The sequence below is a fragment of the Epinephelus lanceolatus genome, chromosome 12, assembly GCF_041903045.1.
Source record: "Epinephelus lanceolatus isolate andai-2023 chromosome 12, ASM4190304v1, whole genome shotgun sequence".
In the NCBI taxonomy this organism is placed as follows: Eukaryota; Metazoa; Chordata; class Actinopteri; order Perciformes; family Serranidae; genus Epinephelus; species Epinephelus lanceolatus.
In genome coordinates this window covers 32,172,292-32,188,110 of record NC_135745.1, presented here as the reverse complement: position 1 = coordinate 32,188,110, position 15,819 = coordinate 32,172,292, and the positions used below count along the sequence as shown (strand labels likewise).

The 15,819-nt window shown below is 40.9% G+C and overlaps 2 protein-coding genes across 5 annotated transcripts in view; both read left to right on the top strand.

The window, feature by feature from the left end:
* The first annotated feature begins 1,737 nt into the window (after nt 1-1,737).
* On the top strand, nt 1,738-4,553 carry ticam1 (TIR domain containing adaptor molecule 1). The gene is made up of 2 exons (XM_033649615.2): nt 1,738-2,000; nt 2,199-4,553. Exon 2 carries the CDS (start codon nt 2,301-2,303, stop codon nt 4,062-4,064), a length of 1,764 nt encoding a protein of 587 aa, XP_033505506.2. The 5' UTR covers nt 1,738-2,000; nt 2,199-2,300; the 3' UTR covers nt 4,065-4,553.
* Nucleotides 4,554-7,365: 2,812 nt separating this feature from the next.
* camsap2b (calmodulin regulated spectrin-associated protein family, member 2b) overlaps nt 7,366-15,819 on the top strand; it is a 53,124-nt gene continuing 44,670 nt past the window's right edge. For all 4 annotated transcript variants that reach the window (XM_078173269.1, XM_033650327.2, XM_033650328.2 and 1 more), the window contains exon 1: nt 7,366-8,015. In XM_078173269.1, the coding sequence (XP_078029395.1) occupies nt 7,877-8,015 (139 nt within the window). In that variant the 5' untranslated portion in view covers nt 7,366-7,876. The remainder of the gene's footprint in view (nt 8,016-15,819) is intronic.

The window sequence follows — 15,819 nt, the reverse complement described above, 5'->3', positions numbered from 1 at the left end:
GTGAACGGAGAGTGAAAGGAACCAATCAGTGCTGAGGAAAGGAAGTGAGTTAAAGGAAGTGAGGTAAGTAGAGCGTGTCAAAATAAGAAAAGTAATGTCACAATAAAGGAAAATAGGAGTCTTTACTACAGTAATTGTTTCTAAAGTGCTGCCAATGTATATGTTATAGTCACAGTAGAGGCAGATGCTGTTGTGTTACGGTTCACGCCCGTCACGCCTCTTTTGCTTCTGCGATGCTGCCATGCTGTCTACAATGGCATATAGAAGATTGAACACACTGTGGCATATGCCAGTGCTATACTGTGTCTTAGCTGGTCTTTGCATTCATGTGTAGTTGCCATTTTTGTGTATTTATGGTTCATTTTTAGTATATATTTACTTTCTTTTTGGCTTTTCTTTGTAGTAATCTTATTGCATGTTTTATATTGCTTGTTTTAGAGCTTTACATTTTTATTCTGTATTTTTGTTTGAAGTTGTCTGTCTGTTATGTTGCTGCCTGTCTTGGCAAGGACACTCTTGAAAAAGAGATGTTTAATCTCAAGAGGTTTTTTCTGGTTAAATAAAGGTAAATAAAATGAAAAATAAAACACACACTGGAGCGGTATGATGCCACCCATGTTTGGTGCTGTGTAAAAATGCAAAGGCAGCATAAAGAAGGGACTTTTTAGTGGCCCTATAGCGTGCTATCTGTGTAAAAAGGGCAAATGTTTGTCTTGTCCGTTCTGGGCTACTGCAGAAACAACATGGTGGACACTCGCCATACTGCTCTGTATGTAGATATAAACAGCTAATTTTTAAGGTAACAAAAGCACGACAAGTTTTAGTTTGGGGTGATTATGAAAACATAGCTATGAATATTATACACCGTTGCTGACTATATGTGCGCCTATGGACACACTGGACCTTTAGAGGATTCAGATTTGCTGATCACAGAACTAATACAGTCCCAAACCCCAGTAACTCTACCCCTTGATATTGTTATAAAACAGAGACCCAGAAAAGTCAAAGTACTGTCCTTTCAGCCAAAAGTGAACCATCTGTTTTTCCTGACCCCTCCTCCACGCTCCTTGACCCCTAATAATTTTCATACAGTCCCTTAGTTGGTATGATTTATGCTTAAAACAACAGAGCTGTGGTCGTGGTGGCATGAGCTCAGCTGAATACTTTATTCTGTATAGATGCATACATACCAACGCCACAATATACATAGTAACCACACTTCCTATGGAGTTACTGTAATCCTTCAGAAGTGGTCACACAGTAAACATATCACACTGCACTCAGCACTAAGAACAGAGAAGCTCTCTGTCTGCACTGTATTGAGGGATTTGATGCTGGCTTGCACTCTGCCTGGTGTGACCCCACCCCTGGTAAATACAGGGTTGGAGGTTTCCTCCGTGGATAAAAATACACTTGCCTCTCAGACGGGGGGAGAAAAGCCAGAATTCTTCTCTCTTCTGCGCCCATTGTGCACGAGGCACTAAAGACGTCCACACTTATCTCAAGTGTTTTGTTTTTTTTCTTTTTTTTTGGCAGGTCTGCTATGTTGTGAGAAATCAAAATGAACAAAAGTTGTTTTATAGAAGTGAGCAGCAGTTCTGGTGAATGTGCATTAGCGTCTATAAAGGATGGAGGAACTTCTTCTATGTTATGGAGAACTATGCTTTCCCTTCTTCCTGCTTCTGTCTTTTGTCCCTCATGAGCTCCCTTAGTGCACAACCTGTGACATCATCAGTATGTTACTAGAAGTTTTTCAAAATGGCAGAGGCCTACAGCCGACTGAGGTATGGTCACTGATGAACTTTGGACAAAAAGTTTGACAAGACGCAACAGAGGTGTCCTGTGCTAGACCTCAGCTGTGCACTAAGAGCTTCCTGTTTAGAGAAAAGTTTTTTACTGGTTGAGTTGAACTGGACAAGAGACATGTTTAGCGACTTCCTTATTTGAAGTGGAAACATACAGACTTTACCCAGTGCCATGGCTCCGAGGAATCCGTGCCAGTAAGTTGTGTCATCAAGTTTATGATTGTTATCGTGTTTGTTTGAACCTGTGGATCAAGTCTTATCCATTAAATTGCATTATGGCTACGTGTACAAATAAATTTACAGCTTTTGTAACATGCAGTCAGTACGAAATGTCCAACATGTGATCATAAATGTTGACTGTATACCTTCTGATGTTTGTTGATCTCTTCACAGAAATTGTGCACCTCTCACTTCATCAAAGTTTATGAAGACTTAATGAATATGTCTGAAAATCACATGTGATCCTGTCGGCCTCTGAAGCACATAAAACTGAAAATGAGTCAAGGGGGGCAAGAAGTCCATGGGACGGGACTGAGAGACGTCTTTGACATACTAGTCAAAGCACCTCTGCAGCAACTCCTAAGCCTGACATTCCAGCTGGGCGAGTCTCCTGAAGATAATATCGTACACGCCTTATGTCTGATTATTCTCCAGAAAGAGGAGCGGGCCCTGAACAAACTCCAGATGCTGAAGGGTAACTACTTAGCTAAACACATAGCTGAGAAGTGGCAGGACAGTAGAGGCAAATTAGACGATTTTGCCGTTCAGTGTGGTCAAGAGCATCCAGGAGAGCCTTTGTCAGCATTGCCTCGTATTTTTAAAGTGTTGTCAGAACAAAGGCTGTGTGATTCACATCTGAGGAATCTGGCGTATAAGAGAGCCCTCTCCAGTGTCGGCAATTGTGAGGATCTGGAGTATGATCAACTCAGAGAGGAAGCTAAAGTCGTCTGTGGGCCTGAGTTTGCAGAGATGATGTGCTTCCCAAAGGATCTCAAGTCAGGGTCTTACCGTGATCCTCTTAGCAGCCTGGGTGGAGGAAGCACGACTTTAAAAGTTACCCTGTCTCAGGATCAGTCAGTGAGCGCTCACAGTCTGCCGAGCCCATTGCAGGTGACCTCTTCAATGCCCTCATACCCCACTCATTTAGAGATAAGCATTCCTCCAACAGCCCCATTTCAAGGCGACAAAATTACTCCTGAAGCATCAGGTGAATCCAAACAACATGTCCGTGTTAGTGAATGTGAAGCACCTCGGCAATCTCACACATCTGAGCCTAAGTCCAGTCAACCTCCAGCGTTTGGCGCAAATAAACACTCAAAGAATGAATCATTAACCCCAGAGAGCAGCCTTGTCGCTCGGAGTGAGACTCTTAACCAAATCACCAAACCAACCACTGGACCAAACTTTGCACTACCAGCTGCAGCAAACATTTTTCTACCCATGATGCCTGCTATGGATGAAATGCATGGAAGTAGAGATGCAGAAGAGGAAGAAGAGGCAACGTTTTATGCATTTGTCATCTTGCATGCACCTGAGGATGCAGATATGGCCGAGAGCATGAGGGAGAAACTGGAAACAATCCTGGAGAGTGATAGTGAAGGTGCAACTTTCTCTGGGGACTTTGCCCTCCCTGGGAAGAGCACCCTGAGGTGTGTCGAGGATGCCATCAGCAACTCGGCCTTCACTATCCTGCTGCTCACCCGCAACTTCAACACTCGCTTGCTGGAGATGAAGACGGACTCTGCCCTTATCAACTCCATAAACAAAAAATACAAGCACAACACTGTCATCCCTCTGCTGCCACGGGAGAACAGCATGCCCAGACACAGCCTCCCCATGGTTTTGCAGACAATAATTCCACTCGTGGAGGACAAGAGCTTCACGAGGAAAATACAAAAGGTCTTGTCTCCAGCGAAGATTACAAACCAGAAGAAAATCTGGACTGCAGAGCAGAGGGTGAAAATGCAGATAGAGAGGCAGGAGAGACTAAAGCATTTAAACCAGCACCAGAGGCAGCTGATCAGAGAGTGTACAGCAGCAGAGTTGCTGGAGACAGAGAAACTCAACCTTTATATGGAACAAAGACTTCTTCTCACGCAACCACAACAGGACGGGGGTCAGTGGCAACAACAACAACAACCAAATATTCACATTAATAATGCTAAGTACATTATGATTGGTAATGATTCTCGAATGAATGTGGATTTGAGTGGTAGTCCAGACAATGAAGATTCAATTTATAGAGAGGAAGAGCAATAACCTTAAAGATGAAAACAAAGACATCCTCTAGAGTCGGTGTGTTTGTAGAAAATGAGAGCAATAATCACACTTCTTGTCTGAACACTAAAATGTCAGGGCTGTTAGAGCCACGGCGAGGTATTCACTGCAGACTGTTTCATTGTATTTAAACCTGTTGGTGAGAGAAAATTCAATAAAACCGTCAAAAGTGCAATTAAGTGCCATCTTATGGATTTCAGAGGATGCTGTAAAGAGAGTCTATTGAGCGGAACGAGGGCTTCAGATGATTATTTAGCAGAGGACTGCCATCTACTGACCCAGTGTGTGATGCATGCCTCCAGATCTCAATGACTGTATGAACCCACTGTGGACACTAGGGAGCGATGTTGTTACACACTCAGTGCTCCTCAGGCTCTTTGAAGTGCAGTGTCATCCAGTAGCATCACTGTTGTAGTTTAGGGGAGCTAAACAAGATTAAATAAACTTTTAATGTCAGTGTTTACCATATTATTTCAAGTGTTCTTGTCTGTGTGTGCAGATTCAAATCATGAAATCATTCGTGAAGGTACAGCTTAGTATAAGTAACTGTGAGCCTTTAACATTTTTGGTGAGGAGATCAAGTTTGAAGCATGCAATACAATCTCCATAATACGTTATATCCTTGTCTGACCTTGACTTTTATATCATCTCATCATCTTCCTGTCTCTGTGACAACTCTCTGTCATGTCTGCTGTCTGAGGATGACAGCAGCAAAAGTTGGAGAGTTGCCAGTAAGTAATAGAGAAATATGTCACTGATAGGCTGAAGTTAATGCTTACCCTCCTAGAACCTTCCCACATATATCTGACTTTTTGTCTCTGAGACGAACTGCACCCTAAGATTCTCAGACAGATTGCTTTTAATAGTTCAGACTCAAAATGAGGACAAGCAGTGAGAGAAACTACTTGAGGAGGTCAGGTAAAAACACACTTCCATGTCTGTTGCTGGAGCCACAACCCAAATGTGTATGTACGCTTGTTTTCTACCCGATCTGCACCTCTGTAACGTCTTATTTTGCCTTTAATCAGGAATAAACAAAGTAATCAAACCCTTTATTGAACAAATGTAGCAACACACAAGTTAAAGTGAACAAGTACTTAAATAAAATGTAAAGTGCTTGGTGTTAAAAAGTAGGTTTGTCTAACGTTGACCTTCAGTAACTTGAATAAAGTCGTCAGCTAAACTCGTGGAGTACCGAGCACATTTCTCCCTCTTATGTTGAGTGGTGTAAATCTCCACAGCAGGGATACTTAACTTGCTTTGCCTGGGGGCCACTTTTGCAAAATGACAGGAGGCCAGGGGCCACTTAGTAAACATTAATGTCATTAACATAATATATGTCAAATGAAATACATAGACATGCCCATAACAAATACCAATGCCCGCAACTCATCTAAACATCTTCAAAAATCTTTATTTTTTCAATTAAATGACTTATTAACTAAACCTATGAACTAACTTTCGGGGGCTTTTTCGGGGTTTAGCCTGGACCTGTGTTGGGGCTTTGTGAGATCCTCCTCTGGCATTTTTTTTTTTTTTAATAAATCTATTTTTTTTACTTTTTACACACTCTGGCACCTTTTTTACATTCACAGCACAAAAAATAAATAAAAATGCCAGTGTAAATCAATTAATTTTCATTGTAAAATAGAAAATAGTCAGCAGGCCCCCCAGCACCCTATCAAGCACCAGATTTGGCCTGAAAGCTGTAAGTAGAGATCACTGGTCTTACAAAATACAAATACTCACTGTACCAGAAGGAACTAAATCTAAAATCAATATTAATTTCCCTTTCTTAACATCTTAAACATGTTTTATGAGAAATAAACATGCAATAATTATTCATATTTTAATAATTAGTTTTAACTTTTGTTGGTGTTTCATACCAGAATATCAAAAAGGACAAAATAGTTTTAAAATAATGTATAGTGGTAAATAAATCAAATTGATACAGAGGTTTCTAACGTTTCATGGATTTCATTGTAATGCATCTTAAGTTGTAAACTAACTTATTTGTCTTCTTTACAGCATAGTCCTGAAACTTTGATTAATTATGCAATCTCTGCATTTTTTTTAATCTTTTTATTTTTCTGACAATTGATAATTAATATGAGAGGTATCTTCATAGACCATTTTTGGCTTCTAACCTGCACAATGTTCAAACTTTTTATTTTTCTTACTGTCTTTATTTTATTTTATTTTATTTTTTTGCCGGTCACCACTTTTCAGGAATCCTCATGATAAGATGGTACAAAAAAATAAATAAACAAATAATAATTTGAAATTTGAGGAAATTGTTTATGTGTAATTTGTCTGGTCTGTACGGAAGCCCTGAGCAAGGTGATTTTTATTTTATTTTGTTTTATATTATATTATTTTACTTTATCTTATCTTTTACTTTATCTATCAATTGTTTTGTTTATTATTATTATTATTATTATTATTATTATTATTATTATTATTATTATCAATATTAGTTTTTATTTATTACCACTTCTAAGGAATCCTCATAATAAGACAATACAAAAAAAAAAAAAAAAGAAATGAAATGAGGAAATTTGAGATAAAAAATTTTTATGTGTAATTTGTCAAGATGATTTTCTTTTATTTTGTTTTATTTTTTTTTCTAATCAGTGTTGATTTATCCCCTACGTAGGACATAAATGTAGAAAATCCCCTTGTCCCTAAGGGCTTCTGTAAGTCTGCCCTCAAGTGGCCTATAATTAATTTTAATTTTTTAAGTATATCTTTCCAGATTTCTAATGAAAAATAAAACATGTGTATTTATGACTCTTTCTTCTTCTTTCTTACAAAATGCACCATTAGTGTCTGTGAATCTGACATAAATAATAATAACAATAAACTTTATATATATATATATATATATATATATATATATATATATATATATATATAGCGCCTTTCATACAAGAAATGCAGCACAAAGAGCTTCACAATAAGGGCATTATGTGCTTCACCTAAAAATAGACATAATGAACATAAACAAACAAACAAGACAATTCAATGTAAAAATAGCCTACATTTAAAAACAGTTCCAAAAATCATATTGTTCCAGATATATATGAAGAATTACATACAGAAAAATAATCTCTTTTCTGCCCATGTGTCCACTGAAGCAAAATCTGGGTTTTAGTCAGAGACCATCCTGCCAGTGAACTCCACCTTGGTTTGTGTTACACTGTGGTGACTCCTGTCAGGACTGAATAGACTGGGTGGGTGGATCGCGCATGCGCAGTGCGCCCTATCCTCCTATCAGTGCCGCAGGAAAAGCGCAGAGAAGACGCCGCGGAGAGATCAGATAGAGGGGCAGAGGAAAACTGTTACAAAAGAGAAACAAGATCAACATGGACACAAACAGCGTCTGTAGTTGATGTGTGAAAGTGTCCGCCGGTGTCGGACTGTAGCTCCGCTCCTGTGCCGCACAGCTGCTCCGTTATGTCGGACAACCTGAGGAGGATAATGTCAGGGAATGGAGGAAATCTTGAGAAATCCTGCTGCTAAACTGCGCTGCTGTGTCTGGCTTTAAGGATCTTACTGAGACATTAAAGTGAGGATGGTGCTGGTGTGACCGAGGAGCGCCCCTGTGCTGTAGAAACTCGTCGTGCTCTCCAACAACCAGGCCAAAGTTTTTTTCCATTATTTTTTTTTTCAGGAGAAGGGGAAATTTTGCTGCATTGAATTCCTCTGGACGGGATGTCATCCGCAGTCAGGAGGAGTTCCTCTGGCTGACTGATCCTCCAGCTGCAGTGTAGCGGGATCCCGAGAGAGAGAAGATGGGAGATGCGGCAGATGACAGAGGGATGAGACGGACCTTCATCGTCCCTGCCATCAAGAGCTTCGATCACTACGACTTCACCAGGGCCAAGATATCATGCAGCCTGACGTGGCTGGTGGCCAAGGCTTTCGGCTCGGGTAGGTGGCGCCTCTTATATCTTCCTCATCTCTGGATGAAATCAGTGGAAAACAGTTCAGATAATCATCTAGCGTGTGTAATAATGTGAACTGATGTCGTGTTGGACCAGGGGGGGTATTTAGTAAACAACAGCCTGTAAACAGACACTCACTGTCAGACAAACACAGTTAAACTACTTTAATGTACCTTCCTTGTTATAATAAATAACACTGAGGTATTTCCTCTCTTTATAGCCAATGAAAAGGCACCAAAAAGAGCATTAGTGTGTAATTGCTGCATTTCTATGTGTTGTTTACATTGTTTTCCATACAACAACATCTCCCTGGTGGTCAAATCAGCTGCTCATGTCACAGTGTCATTGATCTAACCTGTTGCTGGCCTATTGCTAATTATCCCCCCCCCCCCCCCCACTGCAGGAGTGTGAGGCTAAACCTATTATGTAACAGTCTGCTGCAGATCTTTACTGTCAGCCGTCACTGTTTGATGGCTGATCAACAGATGCAGAGACTCTGTGCTGTAACTTGAGTCAGTCATGTCTGGAAATTCATGGCAATTGAATGTATTTTTTGAGGCAAGCACGTTTGCACACACAACACACACACAAACATTCATTCACACCCATAAAAACAACCTAAAATACAAAATAGTAGAAGGCGAGAACCGGCCGATAGTGTTTAACAAAGACAGATGTCAACAAGTGAAGATGCATTTGTCACTCTATACACACGGAAAATGAACTGTCTTGCACTCTGGTGTCTGGAAAAAACAAACCAGGTCCTGAAAAAGTTTTAACATGCCTTAAATTCAATTCTTAGATAAATATTAGGCCTTTAAATAGTAATTAAATAGTCTTTATTCATCTTAAAGTTGATTTTGGGCGGCATGGTGGTGCAGTGGTTAGCATTGTTGCCTCACAGCAAGAGGGTTCCTGGTTCGAACCCCATTGTGGGGGAGCCCTTCTGTGCAGAGTTTGCATGTTCTCCCTGTGTCAGCGTGGGTTTTCTCTGGGTGCTCCAGTTTCCTCCCACAGTCCAAAGACATGCAGGTTAATTGGTGACTCTAAATGGTGAGTGTGAATGGTTGTCTGTCTCTATGTGTCAGCCCTGTGATAGTCTGGTGACCTGTCCAGGGTGTACCCTGCCTCTCACCCAATGTCAGCTGGAAAAGGCTTCAACCCTTTTGTGACCTTGTGACCCCTAAGAGGGTAAGCGATCACAGAAGATGGATGAAAGTCCAAATTTTTGATGTTTCAAAGTTAAACTGTCTTTTTACTTTATCCTTGTACTTGGATACCTGTTGGCTAAATGTAGGTTAACCTAACTGACTAATAACCATATTCCTACATAAAACCTACCTCTAGACGGGGCCACATATGTACTACTTACCTTTATACTTACCTGAAGTGCTTAATTGAATAAGAAAAAGAGGATTAGTCCAAAAAACAGTCTTAAATTTGGTTAAAAATGATCTTGAAAGGGTTTTAAAAAGTGTTGAATATCTCTGCTCCATTTGTTTTGCTTGAGGCCAATCTCAGTGTTCTGAAACAGTGGTTCCCAACTGGTGGGTCGCGGTCCAAAAGTGGGTCGCAGGTCCATTCTGAGTGACTCGCAAATGTGTCAAGTAAAAAACACATTTCATTTTTACAGCAAATTTCTGGCGCAGAGCTTGTATTTTGAAGTGCTGTTTCCTGCTGTGGAGTGAGTGGATAATGGACATTTGCTTGAGAGAGACACTCATTGCACTTTGTTAAAGCCTAAGATGATGTCTTAAATGTGCTTGTTTTGTCCCACTAAGGCTCCAGAGCCCAAAGATATTCAGTTTACTGTCACATTAGATGAGGAAAAGCAGCAAATCCCCACAATGGAGAAACTGGAAACAGGAAATGTTTGGCGTTTTTGTTTGAAAAATTGCTTAAATGATTCATCTCTTGATCGCAAAAAGGTAATAAAATGGTGAATAATGACCAAAACACTCTCCTAAAGCTGAAGGTGACGTCTTAAAATGTCTTGTTTTGTTTGACCAGAGGTCCAAAACCCAAAGATACTCAGTTTACTGCCACATAAGACAAAGACAAACTCCAAAATGACTCCATTATTGACTTAACTGTTAAAAGTAGTTGCTGTTGATCAACTAGTTAATTCAGCTCTACTAAAGTTACTCCTTTTAAAGTACAGTATAACAGCTCACAGTAATAACGGTGATGTTTTGACATGTATGTGTGTGTCAGTAATTGTTCTTCGTGTGTGACTACATGTATGCGAGCTCTGGCCTGTCTCCTGTCCTCAGTGTGGTCTGGCGGCCTCCTCTCATAAAGACTGAGTAATTCCAGCCGGCTCTCAGCCCAGAAGTTTACTCCAGCTCCTAATGAATGCTTTTAAAAGCTGCTCCTCCATGTACGATACTCCGAGCCTCCGAGTGGCCACCGCACAGACAGACGAACCTAGAAATTCAATTCAATTCAATTCAATTCAATTTTATTTATAAAGCCCAATATCACAAATCACAATTTGCCTCACAGGGCTTTACAGCATACGACATCCCTCTGTCCTTAAGACCCTCACAGCGGATAAGGAAAAACTCCCCAAAAAAAAACCCTTTAACGGGGGAAAAAAAAAAACGGTAGAAACCTCAGGAAGAGCAACTGAGGAGGGATCCCTCTTCCAGGACGGACAGACGTGCAATAGATGTCGTACAGAACAGATCAGCATAATAAATTAACAGTAATCCATATGACACAATGAGACAGAGAGAGAGAGAGAGAGAGAGAGATGCAGGTAATGACAGTAGCTTACAACAACATTAATGAAAGTAATAATATTATAGTTATAGTTCTGGCTACTGTGGTACAATATGTTGAAAGTATGTATTAATATCAGACAGTATACTTGTGTGACAATAGTCATATGTGTATAATAACAGTAGAAGTATGACTAATGACTAATGATGGCAGCAGCAGCAGGAGGCATCTGGCAGGACCACGGCAGCAGCACAACCACACACGTCACACTGTCCAGGCACCGCTGCGGTATGAGTTATTCTGAGAGACAGTGGAGCACAAAGGCTCCGGAGAAGAAGCCGAGTTAGTGACATTCAGAATGGCCGAGTTAGCAAGATGCAGTAATAGAATGAGAGTGAGAGAGAGAGAGAGAGAGAGAGGGAGAGAGAGGGAGCCCGGTGTATTATAGGGGGTCCTCCGGCAGACTAGGCCTAAGTCAGCCTAACTAGGGGCTGGAAAGAGACAGATCAAAAGGCAGACCTCTGAATCACACCCACTGGTCCAACAGCGAGCGCCAAACAGAGCTGCACGTGACTCTTTACTCTCAGAGAGCATGAAATGTTGGAGAGACACAGGACAGCAGCGTGTCTCAGTTCAACAAGACCTGCGGCTGTTAGCGTACTGCCGCCGCCTTGTTTTTTCCCATCCCTGTAGTGACACAGTTGCAGCTCCCAGCACCACCAAGAACTGTGGCCCAATTCATAACCAGTCCTCAGAGCCTTGTTTGGCCTAGTTTGGACGGATGAGAGATGGTTTGAGTCGGATGATGCTCAGATATAACAACTTTCTCATCAGCTGAAAGTCTGTACCGAAACTATGTGCTGACCACATATGCAAAGTGTGCAAGGAAGTTAAAATATTCATACGACACTCTTTAAATCAAAGTGATTTACTACAAGAAGAAGAAGAGGCAAAACACATTGGTGCATGTGGAGATCTGTGAGTGAGTGAGTGAGTGTGTAATGAATGTCAGAGCACAGCTTAACTGTCTCCACACTTTTGTCCTGATGTTTCTCCATGTTGGCATCACATGACCAACAAAGATCGCCTCAGATTTTAACAACAGTGTCTAAGTGCCAGACTGATGTTTTCAAGTACTGGTAAAGGACCCCGCCAGGCATGTTTGAAGACATATTAGACTGCTCTGCTTTTTCAGTGTATGTGTGAGTGTTTGAGGTTTCGTGTTGCATTTTGAACTACGATTTGCTTCCAAACTAGTACATATGAAAGCAGCAGTTCACCCCAAAGTTAAAAATGCATTTTTTTCCTCTTACCTGTAGTGCTATTTATCAGTCTAGATTGTTTTGTTGTGAGATACTGGCTGTAGAGATATCTGCCTTCTCTGGAATATAATGAAACTAGATGGTGCTCAAAGTGGCAAAACATACATTTGAAAAACTCAACAGCAATGTCTCTTTCCAGAAATCATGACCCGGCTACTCAAAATAATCCACAGACCTTGTTGTGAGCAGTTTCATGTCGGAACTATTTTCTTTCTACCAGCCGTATCACCACGCAGAAGGAAGTGTGCATCTACCACTAGCTCACCTAGCACCACTAAACTAGCTAACGTTACAGCTCAAACAAAGACGATGCCATTAATGTTTACATCTCGCACTGTCATGAGCCTGTTGTCCATGAGTGTATGCTTCCGTCTGCGTGGTGATATGGTTGGCGGGTGTCGTGTGCTAGAGAGAAAATAGTTCCTACACGAAACTCAACATAACGAGGTCTGTGGATTATTTTGAGTAACTGGGTCATGATTTCTGGACAGAGACAAGCCGAGTGCCGTCTAGTTCCATTAAACTCAAGAGAAGGCAGACATCTCTTCGGCCAATATCTCCAACATTCAGCAACTCGCACCAAAACAGCACTACAGGTAAGATTTAGGGGTGAGCTGTCCCTTAAAGTGAGTGGAGATAAACTAACCTGAACCCTTTATTCAGAATATGGATGTGAAGAAAGTCTGCACATAATTAACTCTGCACAGTGAGGCCCAAACATCCAAGTAAAGTCACAACAAGTGAAACACATGTCTGTGTGGAGGGGGACTTTTAGAATCGATGCCTGAACAGCGCTGATTTCTGCAGAGTTCTCTTGAGACTAATGTATCTGGTGGTTACTGGTCACTCACTGTCTGACATTTGTTTACCTCAGCAATGCCTCAGTGTAACCGCACTCAGCAGCAATATGTGGTTATAATTTGAATAATTTATCAAGTCTGAGTGGTGAGTTTACACCAGAGTGTGATTTCACGTTATCAGCTGCAGCACAGACGCCACAATGATTCTGTCTGGACAGCAGTGATGTAACTGACATCATCACAGGTCATCGACACTGACCTTTCATTCAGCTCATTGAGAGGATGCCATCAGATAGCTGGAAATGCAATCCATGAATTCCATCACTTAAAACAATGAAAAATCTCATCAAGAGAGTAAAAAATACTGCTTTGCCTCTGAAGCTATGAGGGAGCCGATCAGTGAAATCAGATGGGGCAGGGATTGGCTTGAATGGAAACATGCATACTCCTTACATGAAGTGTAGGGACTTTTAGGCTTTGATCAGCTAATGACTGTGCAGTGATTTTCATGGCTTTGTGCTCTCTGTTTCATATGTTACTCTGCTTTGAAATGAGAGTCGTCCACTAACTTACACAGCATGTAGGGCAGGAAAATTAATAAATATTGGATATCCAGTATATGGATACATTAACCACCAGCCATCATGTGGCAAAATGCAATGAGAGGTGATTTGTAACCTACATTGGCATCCATCCTGCAGCTCAGATGGTAGAGAGGGTTGGTTCACTCTTCCTGTTCTCATAGTCGTTTTTGGCCGCAGCAGACAGTTGTTTTCAACAGAAAAGTTGTAAAAACCAACTGTGAGCCAACTGCGAAGCACAAAATGACACAGTTAGACACAGTTTGCAGCTTGCTGGTGAGCCTTTTTCCACACATGTGCTGGCTTGGCTTGACTCACTTTGACTCAGCGCATCAGCCCAGTGTTGCACGGATTTGCATCTCCACAGGACTACCTGCTTGAAAGTGCGTCTGTAACTGATGGCACGCTTATCTTCTTAACTTGCTTACCTCTTATCCATCTGAAAAATGCAAGAAGCTACCATCTACACTCTGACATTTTCACAAGGCCTATTCTATCTGTTCCCAAAGTTTGTCTTGAAGTGGGGGAAAGTGTGAATCTGCCAGAGACTGATTTGAGTCATGAGGAGCTGTTCTCTTTAAGTGTTTCATAAGCAGACTGAAGAAGTTGGAGGAAGGTGAATCAGGTCACCATGATGGATTTTCAGACTGTTTTGTCTTGATTTTGCCTGGCATCTAGCGCTTATTGCTTTGAAAATGGAGTTAAATCATTGATAAATCATACTTGATGATTACGAAGTCCATTTGACATCACACAACCCTCTTGGCGCTTTAACCCAAACCTGGAGATGGTTCATAATGGGAACAACCTGGCACAACTCAGCGCACAGAGACACATAATGGAGGCATAGATCAACACGAAATGCACTGTCAAAAGCGCCAGTGGAAAAGCCCTACTGTAATAGTTGAGCATTTAGTAGCTAAAGAGCCAGATATTTCCCTCAGGGGTTGGTAGAGACCAAAATCAGAGCTAAAAGAATGAATATTGGACACACATCCGTCAGGTGGCCAAAACCTCGTCTCCAAAAAAAAGATAATGTTGATCTGTAACTTTTGGATGTGTAAATTTGCAACTACTTATTAAGAAGTTCATTTCAGCTGCGCCCAAGTATCCAAAAAAATGCAGTTACTGCAGGTGTAGGGCTCCAACTTGTGATTTTTTTCATTATCCATTAATCTGCCAATTATTTGCTCCTTTAAAGGACTATAGGCCTTGTCAGTAAAATGTCAGAAAATGGTGGAAAATGTTTCCCAGAGCCCAAGGTGACTTCTTGAAATGGTATGTTTTAACCAACCAACAGTCCAAAAATCCAAAGCCATTCAGTAAATTATCATGTATGACAAAGAAAAGCATCAAAATCTCACATTTAAGAAGTGTGAAACCAGCAAATGTTTAAAATAAATGACTAAAATAATCAAACATTTATCAAAATAGTAGCCAATTAATTTTGTGTTGATTGACATCGATTAATCGACAATTTTTTCCGCTTTTTGCAGGTGTAAAGTCATTTTATTATCTAGTGTATCACATGATAATCTGTATGAAATGAATGATCAGCACTATTTCAAATCAACAGTGAGCCCACACCACGTACAAACAACATATAAGACAGGTAATAAACTTCTCATTGAATCTCTGGAAGAACTTTCAAGATCATCACTTCTTGGCAGCCTAGATGGCGAACTGAATTTGTTTTTTTTAACAAAGAGCAGTTAGCCAGCAGAGATAAACGCTGCTGACCGTGACGTTGTGTATGCTGAGCTGTGATCCCGGGGGTCTCCAGAGCACTCTTCTACGTGCCTGGACTTCCTGTGGCAGCTACTTCCTGTCTGTTTCCTCTTTGATGGCCAACACAAAGGAGAGGGTTTTTACTTGACGAGGCAGATTTTCATGAACTCTAGAAAAGCTATTGTAGCCTGCTGTTCTTTTTGTTAAATGTTTATTTGAAAGGATTTCATTAAAAAAGGTCATCTGATTAAATACTTTAAACGTAAACTGCCATTATCTGAAAAGAAAGCTTGTGTCTGGGAATTTCTGAGAGATCGTCTTCAAAGAGTGTACTGTAGCTAACCATTTCTAACAAAAGAACCATAGTTGCTCCACACAGACATCACTTTTGTTGCCATATCTGTATTCTCAGAGGCTACAGCTTCATTAATAAGCTTTAAAGACACTCTGACAAGAGTTGGATCGATTTAATCGCTGTTACTAGACGCAGGAGGGCTTGTTCTGAAGTAGATGTTGATGTGGTTCAACATCTGCCTGTTGCTTTAAATATATCTTTTCATCACCCGGCGCTGGAGCATGGGAGGGCTGGTCAACCACAGCAACTGGAAAACTGCAGAGTTTGATCACGAGCTTAA